Source organism: Pelophylax lessonae (assembly GCF_965119305.1).
Source record: "Pelophylax lessonae genome assembly, chromosome: 1".
NCBI lineage: Eukaryota > Metazoa > Chordata > Amphibia > Anura > Ranidae > Pelophylax > Pelophylax lessonae.
In genome coordinates, this window is record NC_138768.1 from 556824408 (window position 1) to 556843130 (window position 18723).

At 45.2% G+C, this 18723-nt stretch overlaps 1 protein-coding gene across 1 annotated transcript in view; it reads right to left on the reverse strand.

Moving 5' to 3' along the window:
- Positions 1 to 18723, reverse strand: part of LOC309548329 (rho guanine nucleotide exchange factor 18-like) — a 176289-nt gene that overhangs the window by 40888 nt on the left and 116678 nt on the right. The window contains exon 17 of the mRNA XM_082248268.1: positions 10316 to 10366. Coding sequence (XP_082104394.1) covers positions 10316 to 10366 — 51 coding nt within the window. The remainder of the gene's footprint in view (positions 1 to 10315; positions 10367 to 18723) is intronic.

Sequence of the window (18723 nt, forward strand, 5' to 3'; positions counted from 1 at the left end):
GGATAAAGATCAGGCTCAGGCTTAACTGGACATAGGTTTTTTACCTTAATGCAGAGAAGGCATTAAGGTAAAAATCAAGGCATTAGAACCACTTGAAGTCCTTGCCAAAAAGAACAGCAGGGTTCCAATCACCACACATTTTGGAAGCATGCACTCTAAGCACATCCTGTGTTGCTGGAAGTAAGGACTGAGATGTATTTGACAGATTTGGACACTAGGAACACTGTCTGCTAATGTTAACACAGATGAAATCTGGGAAAGTAGTTGTAAACCCCAAATGAATGACATTTCATATTCTAAAATGTAATGCCATGTTTTTTTTTCCCATTAAACACTGATTCTACCTATATATATATATATATATATATATATATATATATATATATATTTCATCTCTATACTGCTAATCTTTTATCGCCTCTTTTACTTTTAACAGTTAGGTTTTCACATTTAAATGTAAAAGGTAAAGAGATCGTGTTCAAGCATTCAACTGTCAAGCATTGTACAATAAAGATGGGTAATATAAGACCAGAAGTGTATGTTGAATATTTACAGAAATAAACATTGTGCTTGTGGATTGTTAAGTGGAAAATGTGAAGAGACCATGTATAAGACAGTTATGTGGGTAGATGAGAGTGAGGCGAAGAAGTACGTTTTTCTAATTTTTTCTATTTAAGACCATTTACTTCAGGCAGTCAAGATCAGTGTCCTACTAGTAATATAATTTAAATTAAAACAACATATGAGAGAAAGATGTGGTTTCATAAGTGAAAACTGTAAGAAGAAAAGAGAAGGAAAGAAAGGAAGTAAACAGAGGCAGGAAAACGTAAGGGGGGAAGGGGAAAAAATGTGCATGAAGCTCCCCCTTGCTCTCCCTGCCAGGATAGGGAATTAATAGGGAAGTACAGCTCTCTATCAGGGGAAGCGAGGCATGAACATTTTGAATTCAAGGGGTCCAAACGGTGTGGAACTTCTTGTTGATAATAATGGGGAGGAAAAAGGAGTCTATGCATGCCGGACTTCCACAAACGGGGTTAAAGTTTTTTTTTCGGGCTTTGGCGATCATCTGTTTGGTAGCCAGAAGCACGTTTACTTAAATTGTGATTTTGGTGGGGAAAATAGGTTTATTATGTAGGAGCCAAGGGTTTTTTTTAGAAATGGATCCTGACAGAATTGGAAGAAGTTTAAAGACCTGGATATAAAATTTGTTGAGCGTAGGCTAGGTCCACTAGATATGCATTACATCACCCACAAAATTGCAACCTTCAAAACTTGTCAGAATATGTATGTGCTAGCCTGCATGAGACCATGCATCAGTGAGTAAGTATCTTGAAAAGTAATGATTGAGCAAAAGGCAACTGTAAAACACATTTTCGGACAACTCTCCTTGGTTTTGGTGCTCTTTAAACCCTTTGCTGCAGCATAGGTATGTAAACAGATCTCTTTCTGTTAACTATGTAGCAGAAGTGGTGATTCAGATAGCTGTAAATGCTGCAACTCGCCAAGCAGCTAGCCCCCTCCCCCCCAACCTGCTTTGTGTCCTGGTTTGGATGGTGGGTTATCAGGATATAGAGCGCTAGGAGATCACATATCTTCCGTGGGCTGTTCTCTGTGAAGAATGAACCAGAAATGCCACAGATCTGATCAATTCTGGGTTCAGACCTGTCAATTGGGGAAGATAATGACATAATTTCATAGTAGTCGAGGTTGAATAAAGACTATAGTCCATCCAGTTCAACCTGTGTAGGTGTATGGCTGTAATTATTTCACATACCCCTGAATGTTCTGATCCTTGAGATGTACGTCCAAGAGTCTTTTGAAAGTAGCCATACTTTCCGCAGTAACTACCTTTTGCGACAGATAATTCCAGTCTTGTAGCCCTAACAGTAAAGAACCCCCTGCGTTGCCTGAGGTTAAAACGCTTCTCCTCTAATCACATTGTATGGCCTCGTGTTCTCATGCAATCCTTGCGAATGATAGTTTTTTTTCTATGCTGAGATCAACGTTGAGATATTTGTAAATTGCTATCATGTCCCCTCTCAGGCGTCTCTTCTCCAGGGAGAATAAATCAAGCGCTTGTAAACGCTCTTCATAGTTAAGGTCCTCTAATCCCCTAATTCGTTTAGTTGCTGTCCTCTGGACTCTCTCCAGCTCCAACACATCCCTTCTGAAGATTGACGACTAGAACTGGACAGAATACTCCAGATGCGGTCGGACCAGAGTTTTATAAAGTTGTACGATTATATTTTTATCTCTGGAATACATCCCCTTCCTTATGCATGTTAATATCCTGCCGGCTTTGGCAGCTGCTGCTTGACATTGCGTGGTATTGCCAAGTCTATCCACTACTAAGACTCCCAGATCTTTCTCCATTTTTGATTCCACCAAAGGTTCCCCCCCTAAAGTGTATTGTGCTTTTATGTTTTTAGTCCCCAAGTGCAAAACCTTACACTTCTCCACATTAAAGCTCATTTGCATGTAGTTGCCCACTCTGTTATTTTGTTCAGTTCATTCTGTAAGATTTCTGCCTCATGTTGAGAAGGTATTGCCCTGACCAAATTTGTGTCATCCGCAAAAACTGAGATTGAGCTAATGATCCCGCCCTCAAAGCTGTTTATGAATAAATTGAACAAAATTGGTCCCAGGACTGATCCTTGGGGGAACCCACTTACCACCCCAGACCAGTCTGAGTCCTAACCAGTTCCGTATCCAAGAGCAAACCTTGTGGTCGATGCCTGCAGACCTTATTTTATAAATTAAGCGCTTGTGGGGAAATGTATCAAACGCCTTAGCAAAATCCAGGTACACTGGTCTTCCCTTATCTAGCTCACCTCCTCGTAGAATGTTAACAGATTGGTTTGACAAGAACGCCCTTTTGTAAACCCGTGCTGATTACTGCTGATGATGTTTTTTTCATTAGCAAACTCTTGGATCTAGTCCCTTATCATCCCTTCCAGAAGTTTACATACTGTTGACGTCAGGCTAAACGGCCTATAATTTCCCGGGATATGCCTCCGCCCTTTTTTGAATATCGGTATCACGTTAGCTTCCCTCCAATCACCTGGTACAGTTCCTGTCATAATACTGTCAGCAAAGATCAGGAACAGTGGTCTAGATATAGTTTTACTAAGTTCTTTGAGTACTCTCGGATGTATGCCATCCGGGCCCGGAGATTTATGTGTGTTAATTTTATCCAGCCTTTCCCTGGTTTCACCCTCTGTTAGCCATAGCGGCATGTCCTGTAATGTACTGTTAACCATACAGTCATGGTCAGTGTACCCCTCCTTTTCTTGTGTAAAGACTGAGGAGAAAAAAGCATTAAGCATGATTGCCTTTTCAGTGTCCTCTGTAACCATCCTCCCATCATCGTTAATTAGGTGTGCAACATGCTCTGCCCTAGTTTTTTGCTGTTGATATATTTAAAGAATTTCTTGGGGTTCTTTTTACTATCCTCTGCCATTTGTCTCTCAAAGTTGATTTTAGCCATTTTCATTTCGTATTTACACTTCTTATTGGCTTCCTTGTATTGCTGGAAAGCTGATAATGTGCCCTCCGATTTTCTATTTCTTGAAGGCCATTTTTTTTTCCCTAATACGTTTAACATTACGGTTTAGCCAGCCAGGTTTGGCTTTGGCTCTTCTAAATGTATTTCCCATAGGAATGCACTGCGAGATGCATTTGTTTAATATGTTCCTAAAGCATTCCCATTTTTCCTCCGTGGTTAGTGTTCCTTGGGTTTGGTCCCAGTTAGCCTTCTGCATCATTGAGCACAATTTGGCAAAGTTTGCCCTTCTGAAGTTTAGGGTTCTTATAATGATAGAAAATAGTATGCAAGCACTGTTACAAGCGGCATGTTTGTATTGTGCCAGTGCTCCAAAAGTGTTTTGCGGGCTTTAAGTGATCTTCAGGTCTTAAATGTGCATTTTAACGTGTGCAAAATTTTTTAAAGCTTGTGCCCTCAGTGAAAGGGTTACCACTTGAAAATGCAAGTGTAAACGGTCTATATAACAAGACATTTGGTTGAGAATTAATAAATTAGATTCGTTTGGGAGAAAGGGGATAGGATAGCATATATGCTTAAAGTGAGCTGGTTTGTTAAAGAGGTCTCTGTTGAGTTTTAGTGAAGTAATCCAGTGTTTGATTCGCATGCATCTTAAAACTCCCAAATGGTGGACATGGAATTAGTATCTGATCTCAGCCCAGCTAAAAATAGTTTCCCACTGAGGAAGGAACATGAATGCTTGAAGTTATGAGTGAGAGCTCCAACAAGAAGAGTCAGGATGGGATTTCAAGTCAGGTGGAAATAATGAGATGCCCGTGTTTGGCAACAGGAGTAGATGCAACTAGATAAGCCTTTTTTGTTTAGAGATGTTATTGATCATAGGGAAAATTGGATTTTGTCTTACCGTAAAATTATTTTCTCTGATGTTCATTGACAGACACAGCTCCAGAATCTTCTTGAACATTGGGTTATGCTGCAGGAGTAGGACACTAGGCAGTAAAAAGCTTTACAACGCCTATGGCACAGTCCCAGGGGGGGGTATACTCCCACTTCCTGCTATAGGAACGCAGTGTCCGAAGAAAAATAACCTAACTCAATAGAGGGGTGGGTGCGGTGTCCGTCAATGAACATCAGAGAAAAGGATTTTACGGTAAGACAAAAATTCAATTTTCACTTTCGTTCATTGACGGACACAGCTTCAGAAGCTTCTTGACCATTGTGACATCCCAAAGTAGTGTCAAACATGAGGGGTGGGAAAAAACACAGCAGAAAAAAAATCCCAAAAGGCTAAACCTAACCAATTAGGTAACATGGAGCTCAACCAGGAACAACTGGAGCTCACCTGAAAAAAAAACATACACCCTAAAAGAGGACTAATCTTCTCAAAAAGCGTTCTGCAAAATGTTGCGTCCAAAGGCAGCATCTGCAGATGCCAGCACATCTATTTTATAAAGTTTTGTGAAAGTGTGCACAGATGAATAAGTGGCCACCTTGCCAACCTGCACCACTGACGCTGATAGCGAAAGGCCCAGGAGGCACTAAGCGCCCACGTAGAATGCGCCTTAACAGGGAACAGAGGAACCTGACCCTTGATGGAATAGGCCTGCACCACCACGTCTTGACCATCTGGAAATGGTCGCGGCAGACGTGGCCAACCCTTTGTGAGGTCCATCCGTAAGGACAAATAGTAAGGCTAATTTCCTAAATGAATCGGCTGCTGCAAGGTACACCCTGGTCACCCGACCCACATCCAGAGTGCAAGGCAATCTCCTTAGGATGTTTAGGCTTAGGCAACAGGGAAGGACACAATGTCTTCATTCAGATGGGAACGAGAAACAACCTTAGGAAGGAACGACTGATAAGGGGGGAAGTACCACTTTATCTCTGTGAACCACCAGTTAAGGTGAACGAAAAGACCATGTCGCCAGCTCCGACACCCTGAGTGCAGAAGTAATAGCCACCAAGGAGGCTACCTTCTGGGACAATGTAAGCAGAGGCAGCCCGCAAATATTTTCGAAAGGCGGGTACTGGAGAACTGATAGCATCATATTGAGATTCCACGGAGGCAACTGAGACCGTACTGGGGCAGCCAAGTGGTGAACCCCCTGAATAAAGGGGAGAACAAAAGAATGCCAAAGAAAGGTTAAAAGACGACCGCCGGGGCTGAAAACCTGGCCCTTGACTGTACCCAAGGCCAGGCATTGCTTAACACCTCGTTGGAGGAATCCAAAATCTGAGCCACCAAAAGGGAACAGGATGAACCAGAAGAGACTCACACCATGTAATGTACTTCTTCCAATCGGGATGGTAAAATCTTCCTAGGAGGTAGATTTTCTACAACGTGGGAATCACTGATTCAGTTGATTAAAAATAGTGCAGCACTATCAATAGAATAAGTATGAGAAAATGTCCAGCACTTTCATTGATAATCACAATCAATATCAGAGTAAGAGAGTGAGTCCCCAGGTGAAGATAATGTGATTCATGCACTAATACGGATATATACTGTGCTCCACTCAGTGCACGTCCTTCACCCAGTCACACTAGCTGCTCAACTCCAACTGAGCCCCTGTGTCACCAGAGGGGTTAAAACAGCTTGTAATCTCAAACCCTCATGAGTGATATAACCATAGATCCAAAATAGAACCTTCCGTCCTCTCTCCCAAGCACACTGGTATCACTTGACAGGAAGCAGGTCACAGATCCTGCCTGTCAAGGACCGGACCGGCCACAGGAAACATGTGGCGGACCAAAGTCTCGGCTCTCCTGTCAAAGGGGTCTTTTTAAGGCCAGAGACTCCTCTACTGGAAGTGGCGTTATTCCGCCTGAAAACCTGAGAATCCACTACAGGTGGGGCTGTCCACTTTTTTTCAGGTCACTGACTCATGGCAATTTTGTCAAGTAGGCGGAAAAAGGGGCACCCTTTGCCGCTTTTGGGGAGTTGCGGGTACCAAATGGGACCAGCACCTCCTACGCAGCAGCAGCTTCATCCTCCAATTGTAAAAGTTCCCCGCACCAATACAAACAGTGCATCCACTAGTGCCGTTTCATGCGCAGCTGCAGTAGTAGAGGAATCATCCTCACTATCAGAGCTCTCGAAGTGCGTGGATGCAGACCCAATAGGGTCACTACATACCAAGCTCACCCTGAAACATAGCAATCAGGATTGTTGCATAGACACAAAATAGGCAGGTGAGGGTCGCCGACTGCGATCTTGCAAGGGGTCGCCGACCCAGGACCCATGAATGGACCACCTACTGGACCCCGCAAAAAATAAAAAAAAAGGGGGTCGCCCTCTGAGCCCCTCATGAAATAAATGGCCCCCCTGTGATGTGGACGTGCAGGCAAGGGAAGGCGGGTGGCTACAGGACACTCACAGAGGGGGACCACCCCCCCCCCTCGAGGCACCCACTCGGCTGCAAGGCCCAGTGGGCTGCAATCCATGGCCTAAATTTCTGAACAGATCCTTGGCAACCCTAGAGGGCCTGGGGAGAAGGAGGGGAACCTGGGGATCCTACCGTCCTAGGGAGAGGCCCACGTACACCCCAAAACCCTCAAGGGGGAGGGGGACAACTACTTACCATACCGTGGAACCCGGTGGGCACAGACGGATAACCTCTCCACCGGACCGGTCGGCAAGGAGGAACGCTGCAACCCAGGTCGTATGCGTCCTCGCGAGACATTTAACTCGCAGGCCAGCCCCCGTCCAGTGGGGCTATGTCGCGGCTGACCTAGAGCAGAGCTGAGGCCTGCATGCACTTGCTGGACAGACTGGGGAGACCCTTAGGATCTAGAATATCCAGTCCGTCGCCCAGTCCAGCAGTTGACTGTAGTTTTCACAGGAACAAAAAATAAGAGGAAAAAAAAATATATTTAAAAAGAAAAGGAACTCCTGACTAGGCAGAAATAAAAACTGAATTCCAATAGTAGGAAGTGGGACTACACCCCCTGGGACTGCCCCATAGGTGTGGTAAAGCTTTTTCCTGCCTAGTGTCCTACTCCTGTACGGGGCAGCATAACCCAATGGTCAAGAAGCTTCTGGAGCTGTGTCCGTCAATGAAGGAAAGAAAAAGGGACTTTTGACTTACCTGTAAAATCTATATCTTAATCATACAATAAATACAGGCTGGATATTCACTGACACTGGGATGTCCACAAGCAATGAATCAGAAGAATAGGCAACAAGAAAAACAGAACCAATGAGCCCAATAACACAGAAAATAGTCAAAGGCCCAATTTAGAGTGCTGCCGACAAAATGTTGAGGCCAAAAAAGCATCTGCAGAGGCCTAGGACATCAACCTGGTAGTACTTTGAGAATGAGTCAACCTTACAAAGCTGAGGAACAGACACTTGATGATAGAATGCCCAGGAAACCCCCTCCCGATGAATTGAGCACATAAGAGTAATGCATGTGCCATATCTTTTAGAGTACAGGTGCTTACAAGGCCTTATTCTATTCACATAGCAATAGTGGACTTAAAAGCAGGGTGTCCTTTTCTAGACACTGCTGGCAGGGTATAAAGTCTGTTTTTGGTATAGAGGATTCGGCTTTCAAACTTTGACAGCCCAGGCTACTTCCAAACAATGGTGAGCAACTTCCGTGGAAGTAGGTCAAAAGAATGGTAGGACAATATCTTCATAAAAGGTGGCGGGCTGATACCTGAGGCGGAAAGGAGGGTTTTGGGCATAAGACTACTTTGTCCCTGTGAAAGATTAGGAAAAGCTTCTTTCAAGAGAGGCTGTTAACTTTGAAACATGTCTAACGTGATTGCCACCAAGGCCATTTTGCAGGAGAAATCACCCAAGGTGAGCTCCCTAATAGTTTGAAAGGGTGGATTCTGCAAGGCAGAGAGAATAAGATGTGATCTGTGGGACACCTTGAGTAAGTTTACAAGACAGAAAAGCTTAAAAGCTTTTGAAACAGGATGGACAAGGGTGAAACATGTCCCTTAAGAGTATTTAGAGCTAGGTTTTCATCAAGTCCTGACTGCAGTAAAGCCAGAATGAGAGGTACCAAGTAGTCTCTGGGGGTTTAAATTCCAGTGCTTTAGGTAAAAAAGGATCGTTCGTTATGATAGATTTGTCTTGAAATGGCTTTTCTTGACTAATGTGGGAATGAGTCAGCTTTACCCCATATATCAAGACGGGCTTCAATAGCTGTGTCATTAACACTAGTGACTGAAAAGTAAGATGGTACAGGGGGACTTTGGGACAGCAGGTCTGACCTGTTTGAGAGAGAGCAGGAGCAGGAGTTGGATATCCCTGTAGTGGGGTCCACTGGTGCAAAGCAAATTATATTGCTCTGAGCTTAAAGATGTTGATGATAAGCTGTGCTTCCCTGTGTGAGCAGGTTCCCTGAAGTGTGAGAGATTGAAACCCTCCTCCCCAGCTTCTGAGGCCGACATCGGTTATCCCCTTCAGTGAAGGTGGAAGAAAGAACCTTTCCAATTTCCAATGCTAGATAGAGAGCTCAGAAAATCATTTGGAAGTTGATAGAGGGGAAGTTAAGAGGGAAAGTATTTGTTGCAAACAAACAGAATGTTTTTGTTGGAGGGGCCTTGAGTGGAAATGAGTGAAGAGAACAGTCTCGTGTGAGGCAATTATGAGGACTAGGACTCTCATGAAGAATCTCACAGGGGTTGCCTTTTTATCTTAAGGCCTGAGCGAGAGACCTTAGAGCAGTGGTTCTCAACTCCGGTCCTCAGGACCCACTAACAGGCCAGATGAATACATCACAGGTGATATAATTTGCTGCTCAGTGATTGCAGTATTCTAGTCTGCTTCTTAAATATACTTCAAATCTGGCCTGTTGGTGGGTCCTGAGGACTGGAGTTGAGAACCACTACCTTAGAGAGAGAAGCATATTTTGCATAAGGAAAACCTTTGTCTGGGTTGTGTCTAGGATGGGGCATAGATATTCCAGGAAAGGCTGGAGGGACAGACTTGTGAAAGGTGAATAACCAACCAAAGGCCTATAACAATCTGGATAGTCTTTTGGATATTTTCAGACAGTAGAAGAGATAAAAACTTCAAAAGAAGGTTGTCTATGCACCTGATAAAATGGATGTCTGTCCAGTGTGTGTAAAATGTATGTTCCCCATGTGTAATCAATTAAATTATTTAGGTGCTAAGAGAGCCAAAATCTCTCTCCATTTCTAGACAGCTCTAGTCTGTAAGTGATGGAGAGCCACACTGTTGAGGCTGATCAGAACGACCCGGGGGGTGTTACAGGAGGAGGGTTCTTGACACCTAGAAAGGTCTCCTGTGCTAAAGTTTGTTTACAAGCTTTCCATGGTGTGGCACAAGGCATTCAGGAACATGTAGTCTGAGTCTTAACAAATCTGTAATACACAGAATTTTTACCTGCCCCTCACAACAAGATGATGCAGCCATGTTAAACTTGGGACATGTGGGAGTACCAAAGAAAACAAACAAATGCAGCATTCAGCTTACTAAAAACCCTGCTTCATTTACATAAAGACAATGCGCCAACAAAAGCACACTACTAACGAGTATCATTCAAGGCATGCCTTAATGTAACCGCTTTGGGAAATTTTTAAATTGGTAGGTTTAACCTTGCTTTAAAAAATAAATACGCCCTCCTATACTACAGCCGAGGAAGCTGCTATCTTAGCCTGCTTAAGATTTTGTTAATGTTAAAGATAAACTGCATGATAGACGTCCTTTTTGATTTTACCTTGAATACCATTTTAATGTGGGCTCAGCAAAGCATTTTTTTTTAATACCAAGTTCTAATTTAGGTTTATAGACTTTAAATAGTGGTATTTATTTTAAACGTTAAGTTATATTACCTCAGATTCTTGACTTGTGGAAGGATGGTTTTCCAGCACTATCATTTCAGACTGTGGAATAAATGCAAAAAAAGGGTCAAACTGAATATAACTCATAAAAAAAGTTGTATAGGAATTGCTAAAATTGCTAAAAAAGAACCACATGGAATTATTTTCTGTTCTCTAAATTTACCTGTAGATTCAAAGGGAACGTGTGCTCTTCTGCATATTCACTTACCGCCATAACTCCAAGTTGTTAATTTGAAAGACCACCTGTAGGAAACTGTACTGGGTAGTGATTTTCAAAGCAGAACTATATTCACCCTCTCCATTGCTGGGGTGTCCTGGAGCTTCCTGCCAGCCACTAACATGTTTGGCCAGTTGGCTTCCAGGTACCAATCTCCGGCCAATTTCCTTGGTCAGGCTGAGATGACGTCACTCCCACGCATGCACGGGAGTTTATTTAGCACGGCATAGCCAAAGAATGTACACAGAGCTGAATACGCACAGCTCAGTGTAAAGAGCGGAAAGGCAGTTAGGAGACTTTACAGCAAGAAAATGTGTCTCTTCTGCATTAAAAATCCTGTCTGTTTGCCATTCTATTTTTCCCTAAAGTTTCACTTTAAAAAAGGGACAAATGTCTCCTCAGTGTCAAGATGTAAAACATTTATTTTCTCAGGTCTGAGCTCAAGGCTAACAACTTGCACTCTGTCTGGGCTGTTTAAGTCAGTTAAGCATACAGATGTAACATTTCTGGAAATTTTGAGTCATGGGAGAAAAAAAAAACTAATTTTTTCCCAGATTTTCTTCTGAAAAAATTGAAAAAAAATTCAGTATGGAGCAGTTTTTACAAATTGAAAGTCATTTTGTTACACTGGAAATGTGAAATGCAGTGCATATAACACACACACACACATTATGCTTGAAATAAAAGAACAGCTTATTCAAATAAACTACATTTTTAAAATGTTATTTTTCCTATTACAAGTGGCACAATAAGGACTGTATAAGGTAAGAACATTTCAACTATACATGACAACAGGTCACCACCCCTTTCCCTTATAATAATTTAAGAGCTTCCTGCCAATATGTATTTTCAGATTTTGACAATGCTGATCCAGAAGCATATATCAGGCTTGCAAGAGCTCACTTAACCACTTAAGCCCCGGAAGATTTTACCCCCATTCCGACCAGGGGGTATTTTGCGATTCGGCACTGCGTGACTTTAACGGACAATTGCGCGGTCGTGCGACGCTGTACCTAAACGAATTTGGCGTCCTTTTTTTCCCACAAACAGAGCTTTCTTTTGGTGGTATTTGATCACCTGTGCGATTTTTTGATCACGCGCTATAAACAAAAAAAGAGCGTCAATTTTGCAAAAATAGCAATATTTTTCACATTTTTTTATATGAAATTCCCCAAAAAAAAATGTAAAAATCAAAATTTTTTAACTTTTTCGGCCAATTTGTTTTATGCTACATATGTTTGGTAAAAAAAAAAAAAAAAAAAAAAAAAAAAATCGCAAAAAGCGTATTTTGATTGGTTTGCGCAAAAGTTATCGCGTTTACTAACAAAGGGAAAGATTTTTGTCATTTTTGTTGTTTTTTTTTTAACGTGTAATGGCGGCGATCTGCGATTTTTTTGCGGTACTGCGACATTGGGGCGGACAGATCGGACCCTTGACTGACATTTTTGACACTTTTGGGGTTACCAGTGACATTTCTACAGTAATCAGTGCTATACATATGCACTGTTACTGTAAAAATACACTGGTAGTGAAGGGGTTAACTTTATTTGGGAGGGAGGGGCTGTGTGTATCCCTAGGGGCGTGCTTTCTACTGTGATTGGCTGTGGCTTCAGCTGTAAGGACACTGATCAACGGATCTACATACTAGATCCGAGTGATCAGTGTCTTAACAGCAAGGAGAATGACAGGTGGCTTGTTTACACAAGCTGCCTGACATTCTCCCTCTCCCCCGCCGATCGCCGAGTGACCGGCGGACATCGGGTCCGCCGGTCACACGCGCGGGGGGGTCCGTGACCACGCGGGGGCGCGCGCTCGCTCCCTAGACCCTCACAAGCTAGTGACATAGCCCTACGTCACTTTGCCTGTGAGGGGCTGACTGCCGACGTAGATCGGCGTTAGGCAGTTGGCAAGTGGTTAATTATCAGGTGTCATTTTAACCGAATTTAATTAAATGAAGGGTTTGTGTATTTTGGAGAGGCAGTGATTTGTAACACTTCCTTACTTGAAGATGCTGCTGGTGAAGAAACAATTTGTGATGATCCAGAAGCAGCAGAAAAAGTGTGTTTCTGCAAAGAGAACTCTGGAGGGAGAAGCTACTTTTGCTCTTTCGTTATGGTCCTCATCATTTCAGTCCATAAAATATTTTTTAACCACCTAAGGACCAGGCCTATTTCTGACACTTTTTTACAAGTTAAAAATCAGTATTTTTTGTTAGAAAATAACATAGAACCACCAAACATTATATATATATATATATATATATATATATATATATATATATATATATATATATATTTTAGCAGAGACCCTAGAGAATAAAATGGATATCGTTGCAATGTTTTTATGTCTTATTATTTGCGCATTGGTCTTACAAACGCAATTTTTTGGGGAAAAATACTTTTTTTATTAAAAAAATTAGAAGACAGTAAAGTTAGTCCACTTTTTCTATAATGTGAAAGATAATGTTACGCCGAGTAAATAGAAACCCAACATGTCATGCTTCAAAAGTGCACAAGCTCGTGGAATGGTGACAAACATTTGGTACTTAAAAATCTCTAAAGGGGATGCTTTAAAAATGTTATAAAGGTTACCAGTTTAGAGTTACAGAGGAGGTCTAGGGCTAGAATTATTGCTCTCGCTCCAGCGATCGTGACGATACCATACGTGTGGTTTAAACACCGTTTACATATGTGAGTGTGACTTGCGTATGCGTTAGCTTCTGTGCGCGAGCTCAGAGGGACAGGGCACTTTCAATTATTTTTTTTTTACTTACCATAAAATCCATTTCTACGATATTCATTTATGGACACAGCTCCTGATCTTTTTAACCATTGGGTTATACTGCCCCCTACAGGAGTAGGACACTAGGCAGGAAAAAAGTCTGGCTACGCCTATGGGCAGTCCCAGGGGGTATACTCCCTTTCTCTGCTTTAGGTACTCAGTTTTGTTAAAAGCAGTGTCAGAAGAATTACAACTCCACAGAAGGATGGGTACTGTGTCCATCAATGAACATCAGAGAAATGGAATTAATGGCAAGTCAAAAATCCCATTTTCGCTTTCGTTCATTGACGGACACAGCTCCTGATCTTCTTAACCATTGAGACATCCCAAAGCAGGGTTAAACATGAGGGGTAGGAACAGCGAAAAAAACTCCCAAGACTAACTATAGCCAACCAGGTAAACAGGAGCTCAACCAAAACAACTGGAGCTCACCTGAAAAAAATAATACACCCTCAAAGAGGACCAGTCGGCAAAAGCCTTGCGGCCAAAGGAAGCATCCGCAGATGCCAACACATCCACTTTATATAACTTTGTGAAAGAGTGCACTGACGACCAGGTGGCCGTCTTGCAAACCTGCGTCACTGACACCGGACGACAGAAGGCCCAGGAGGCACTGAGCGCCCGAGTAGAATGCGCCTTAACAGGGAAAGGAGGAACCTGACCCTTGATGGAAGAGACCTAAACCACCGTCTGTTTGAACTATCTCGAAATGGTCACAGAGGAAGCAGACAACCCTGTGCGAGGCCCATCCGTGAGCACAAATAGTGAGTATGACTTCCTAAAAGACTCCGTAGCTGCCAGGTACACCCTAATTGCCCAAACCACATCCAAAGCATGCAAAGCAATTTCCTTTGGATGTTTTGACCTGGGACACAGGGAAGGCAACACAAAGTCTTCATTCAAATGAAAATCAGAGACAACGCGAGGAAAGAACGACAGACAGAGGCGAAGAACCACCTTAGCTCTGTGAGCCAAGTAAGGTGAACGACAGGATAATGCCGCCAATTCCGACACCCTGCGTGCAGAAGGTGATAGCCACCAAAAAAGCCACCTTCTGGGACAGCGTAAGCAGGGGAATCTCCTGAAGTATCTCAAAAGAAGGCTTCTGGAAGACAGAGCACCAAATTGAGGTCCCAAGGCGGCAACAGAGGTCGCACTGGAGAGGTCAAGTGCCTAGCTTCCTAAAGAAAAGTATGTGCCAGGGAGTATGTGGCCAAAGGCCGTTGAAAGAAGACCGCTAGGCCGAATCCTGACCCTGATAGTACTCAAGGCCAGTTTCTGCTCAACCCCCTGCTGAAGGTAGGTCAAGATCTGGAACACCAAAAAAGAGTGAGGATGAACCCCAAGAGACTAGAACCACGCAATGTACGTCTTCCATGTACAATGGTAGATTTTCCTAGAAGTGGATTTCCTAGCTTTTAACAGCGTTGGAATCACCAACTCAGACAAAACCTCTATCCATTGCACCTGGCGTTCAACAGCCAAGGCATCAAAGCCAGCGACTGTAAAGAGGATGGAAGATTGGTCCATTGGACAGCAGATCCTCCCTGAGAGGAAGCTTTAAAGCAACGTCAGCGACCAGCTGCACCAGATCGGCGTACCAAGCCCAGCGAGGCCAGTCCGGGGCTACTAAGACCGGAATCCCTTCTGCCTTGATCCTGCGTAGAAGTCTTGGCAGAAGCTTGAGAGGAGGGAAGGCGTAAATCAGACGATACAGACCCCACGGGGCCACCGGTGCATCTGTGGCGTCCGCCAGAGGATCCTGTGACTGAACCACAAACCTCTGCACCTTTCTGTTGAGCTGAGATGGCAACAAATCCACCTCAGGGATGCCCCACCGGAGACACAACTGATGGAATACCTCCGGATGAAGGGGCTGCTCCCCTTGGGAAGATCAGTCAGGCCTTTTTAGAAGTCTGGTCCGCATACCAGCATTTAAGCCAAAAGACACGCCGAAGGACCACTGCCGAAACAGAAAGCCGATCTACTAGACAGGCCGCATACAAAGAGGCATCACAGATTAACTGCAGCCCCTGGACCAGCTGGTCCGCCAGCTCAGCAAAGGCAGGGGGGGGGGCTACTTCCCCTCCAGGTCACGGTGTACATATTGTGGGCCACAGCCTCAGCCTTCCTGTCAGCTGGATCCTTAAAGGACGGGGACTCTTCAACCGGATTCATGGTTGCCTTGTTTAATCTAGAAACTGGAGGGTCCACCACCGGTGGAACAGTCCACTTAAGAAGGGACTCCTCATAGGTGTATCGCCTAGCAACTCGCTTAGGGACCCCAAGTGGACACTTTGGTCGTCCACACTCTTTAGTGACAATTCTGTCAAAATATAAAGGGAAAGGGAACACCTTTGCCGCGCTGGATGGCTTGTGAGTGCCAAAGGGAACCTGCGCCTCTGTCGCAGCCACAGCTACAATCAGTGCATCCACCAGCGCCTTTCTGCGTGCAGTTGCAGAAGTGGAGGAATCCTCCTCACTATCTGAGGAATCAGGGCGCATGGTCGCAGACCCAGCTGGGGGACCCACATCTATTCAGGATCTGATGAGACAGATGAGGCAGGGGAAGGTGGGGGGCAGTTTATGCCAGCCCGTCGCCCAAAAGCAACCTTCACAAAGGACACAAAGGACTCCAGGACCACCATCAGTGCATCGCTGGATGGGACCCAGGGGCCCCACAGCCCCAGGGAGGAGATAAGGTGGGGAGATGTGCTCCAAAGACTCCATGAGTCGTCAGGGGGACCCAACAAAAAAAAGTCAGTCACAGGGCACCAATTGATCCTCAGCAGAGAGAAAGAGGACCCCACCAGACTCACCACCCCACAGAAACCAGGCACCGCAGCCACCAGGAGAATCTGCACTGTACGAGCGGCGATCAGGAAACCAAAGGATCCAGGAGTCAGCAACAGGGGATAAGGAGGGGCTTTCAGCACCGAAAACGCCGCCCAGAATGCTCCACAGACCTGGCCGCCGCTGTTTTCTTTGGAAGACCACAGCAAAATGGCTGCTGGACTAAAAAACCATGGCCCCCACCAGGTACAACTCTCCCTCCACCCCCCGAACAGCCGATCGTCCGGTTGCCGGCGGCGGAACCCCCAGCATCGCCAGCATAGTACCCTGCCCCCACCCCAGGAGGTGGACCAGACCACCCACACGACCCTAGAATAAGTGGAGGGAGGGGGGGTAGGATTTGGGACAGCTGAAGGGGGGGGTGCCATGACGGGAAGGAGGGGAACCCGGGGGTCAGAAAATACCATGGAGGGGCCCGCATCCACCCCAAAACCCTCCAGAGGGAAGGGGGGACAGCTACTCACCATACCAGAAACCAGGCGGGAATCACTCCCGACAGAACCCCTCGCCATCGAAATGGGGGGGCTGTCGGCCAGGAGGAACGCTGCGATTTGGGCCGAGACCTGGTCGCAGGCTAGCCCACCTCCGGTGGGGCTATGTCGCGGCTGATCTAGCACAGAGCTGAGATCTGCGCGCCTTCGCTGGCCAGAGTACCTATAGCAGAGAGAGGGAGGAAGTATACCCCCTGGGACAGCCCACAGGCGTAGCCAGACTTTTTTTCTGTCTAGTGTCCACCTCCGGTGGGGCTATGTCGCGGCTGATCTAGCACAGAGCTGAGATCTGCGCGCCTTCGCTGGCCAGAGTACCTATAGCAGAGAGAGGGAGGAAGTATACCCCCTGGGACAGCCCACAGGCGTAGCCAGACTTTTTTTCTGTCTAGTGTCCTACTCCTGTAGGGGGCATTATAACCCAATGGTTAAGAAGATCAGGAGCTGTGTCCGTCAAAGAACGAAAGAGAAATGTAATTTTCTTTCAGCAAGAAACGATTTATGATGTCGCTCCAGTCCTCCAAGGCCATAGAGTCGAGTGGGGGCTATATTGCCCTCACTCGACTTCCTGCCTGGGGCTGCAACAGACCTGATCATTTTCCCCACTATGGCTCCAGTAAGCGGGGAAAACAACTGGGAAGCGGCAAGAGGGGGGCACCTCTTCCCCCGCCTATAAAAGTGATCCTGTGGCGAATCCGCTGCTGAAACCACTCTTATGTGAAAAACTGGTTATGTAAGAAAATACCGGGGTTATGGCAGCTATTCGCTGCCATAACAACCGTATTTAACAAGTACCTACGTAAAACTGCAGCGGGCGGTCCGGAAGTGGCTAAAGTGATCCCAAATCCAGAACCTGCATTCACTATATCTGGTCCCCCACAGGACATGGAAATCCAATCATTTTAGTAAATATAAACTGATAAATACCTTTTCTCATCAGCAGTATATAGCAGTCTTGTGACTTATATCAGTGTCTGGTTAAAGCTTGTAGGAGATTTCATTTCTCCCACGATTGTCTTATCAGGCAGAAGTGGGCTTGGCTGTGGTCCCAGAGTGACCCGCGCTTGACTTACCTCTTGGAGCCTGCTGCAGGGTTACGGGTGGATTTTGATTCATGGTGCTTAGATCCCGAGGGACGAAAAGACCGCTTATGTCCCGAGACGGGCAACGCTTGCGACGAGCCTCTTTACTCCTGGCAGTCTGCAGAACCAGAGTACTATTACCTCCAATAAGACCTTTAATGATCTCCTCCATTGACGCTCCGAACAAGCGGTCTTGCACAAAAGGGAGATCCGTCAAAACCTTCTTGGAAGCCTGGTCCGCAGATCGATATTACAGCCATATCATGCGGCGAAGAGTTACCGCTGTCACGGATACCCTGCCGGTTAGGGGAGCTGCATTCAGAGAGGCATCACAGATGTACTGCCACCCCTGGACCAACTGGTCTGCCAGGTCAGGAGGGGATTGTCCACCTTCCGAATTCTGGTGCAGGAGCTTAGCCCATTCCGTTAATGTCTGTGAAACCAAGGTTATGGCAAACACTGGCCCGCATAATGGAATCGGCCATGGTGAAAAGGTATCGTACCAGATATTCAGCTCTCTTATCAAAGGGTTTCTTAAAGGACGGAGAGTCCTCCACCGGAAGGACGGTGGCTTTATTCAACCTGGAAACCTGAAAGTCCACCACAGGTGGTACTGTCAGTTTCTTTGTCAGGGACTCTGCAAACTGATACCTTCTAGCAAAGCGCTTAGGGAAAATGACAGTGTGTTTGGGGGAACCCCACTGACTTGCCACAATCTTCCAATTTTAAAGTTTCCTTCACTGATACAATCAATGCATCCACCAGCGCCTTTTTATGCGCAGCTGTAGTGGAAGAGGAATCAACCTCACTATCAGAGCATTCAGGGTGCTTGGACGCAGACCCAGTAGAGTGACTCGCGTCCGCGGTGGCCAATCCACCTCAGAATCTGGAGGAGGCAGAGAATGCAGGTGAAGGACGACGCTTTTTACTCATCCTATTTTGGGAGGGCCAAATCTACTTTAGACACCAGTGACTGCA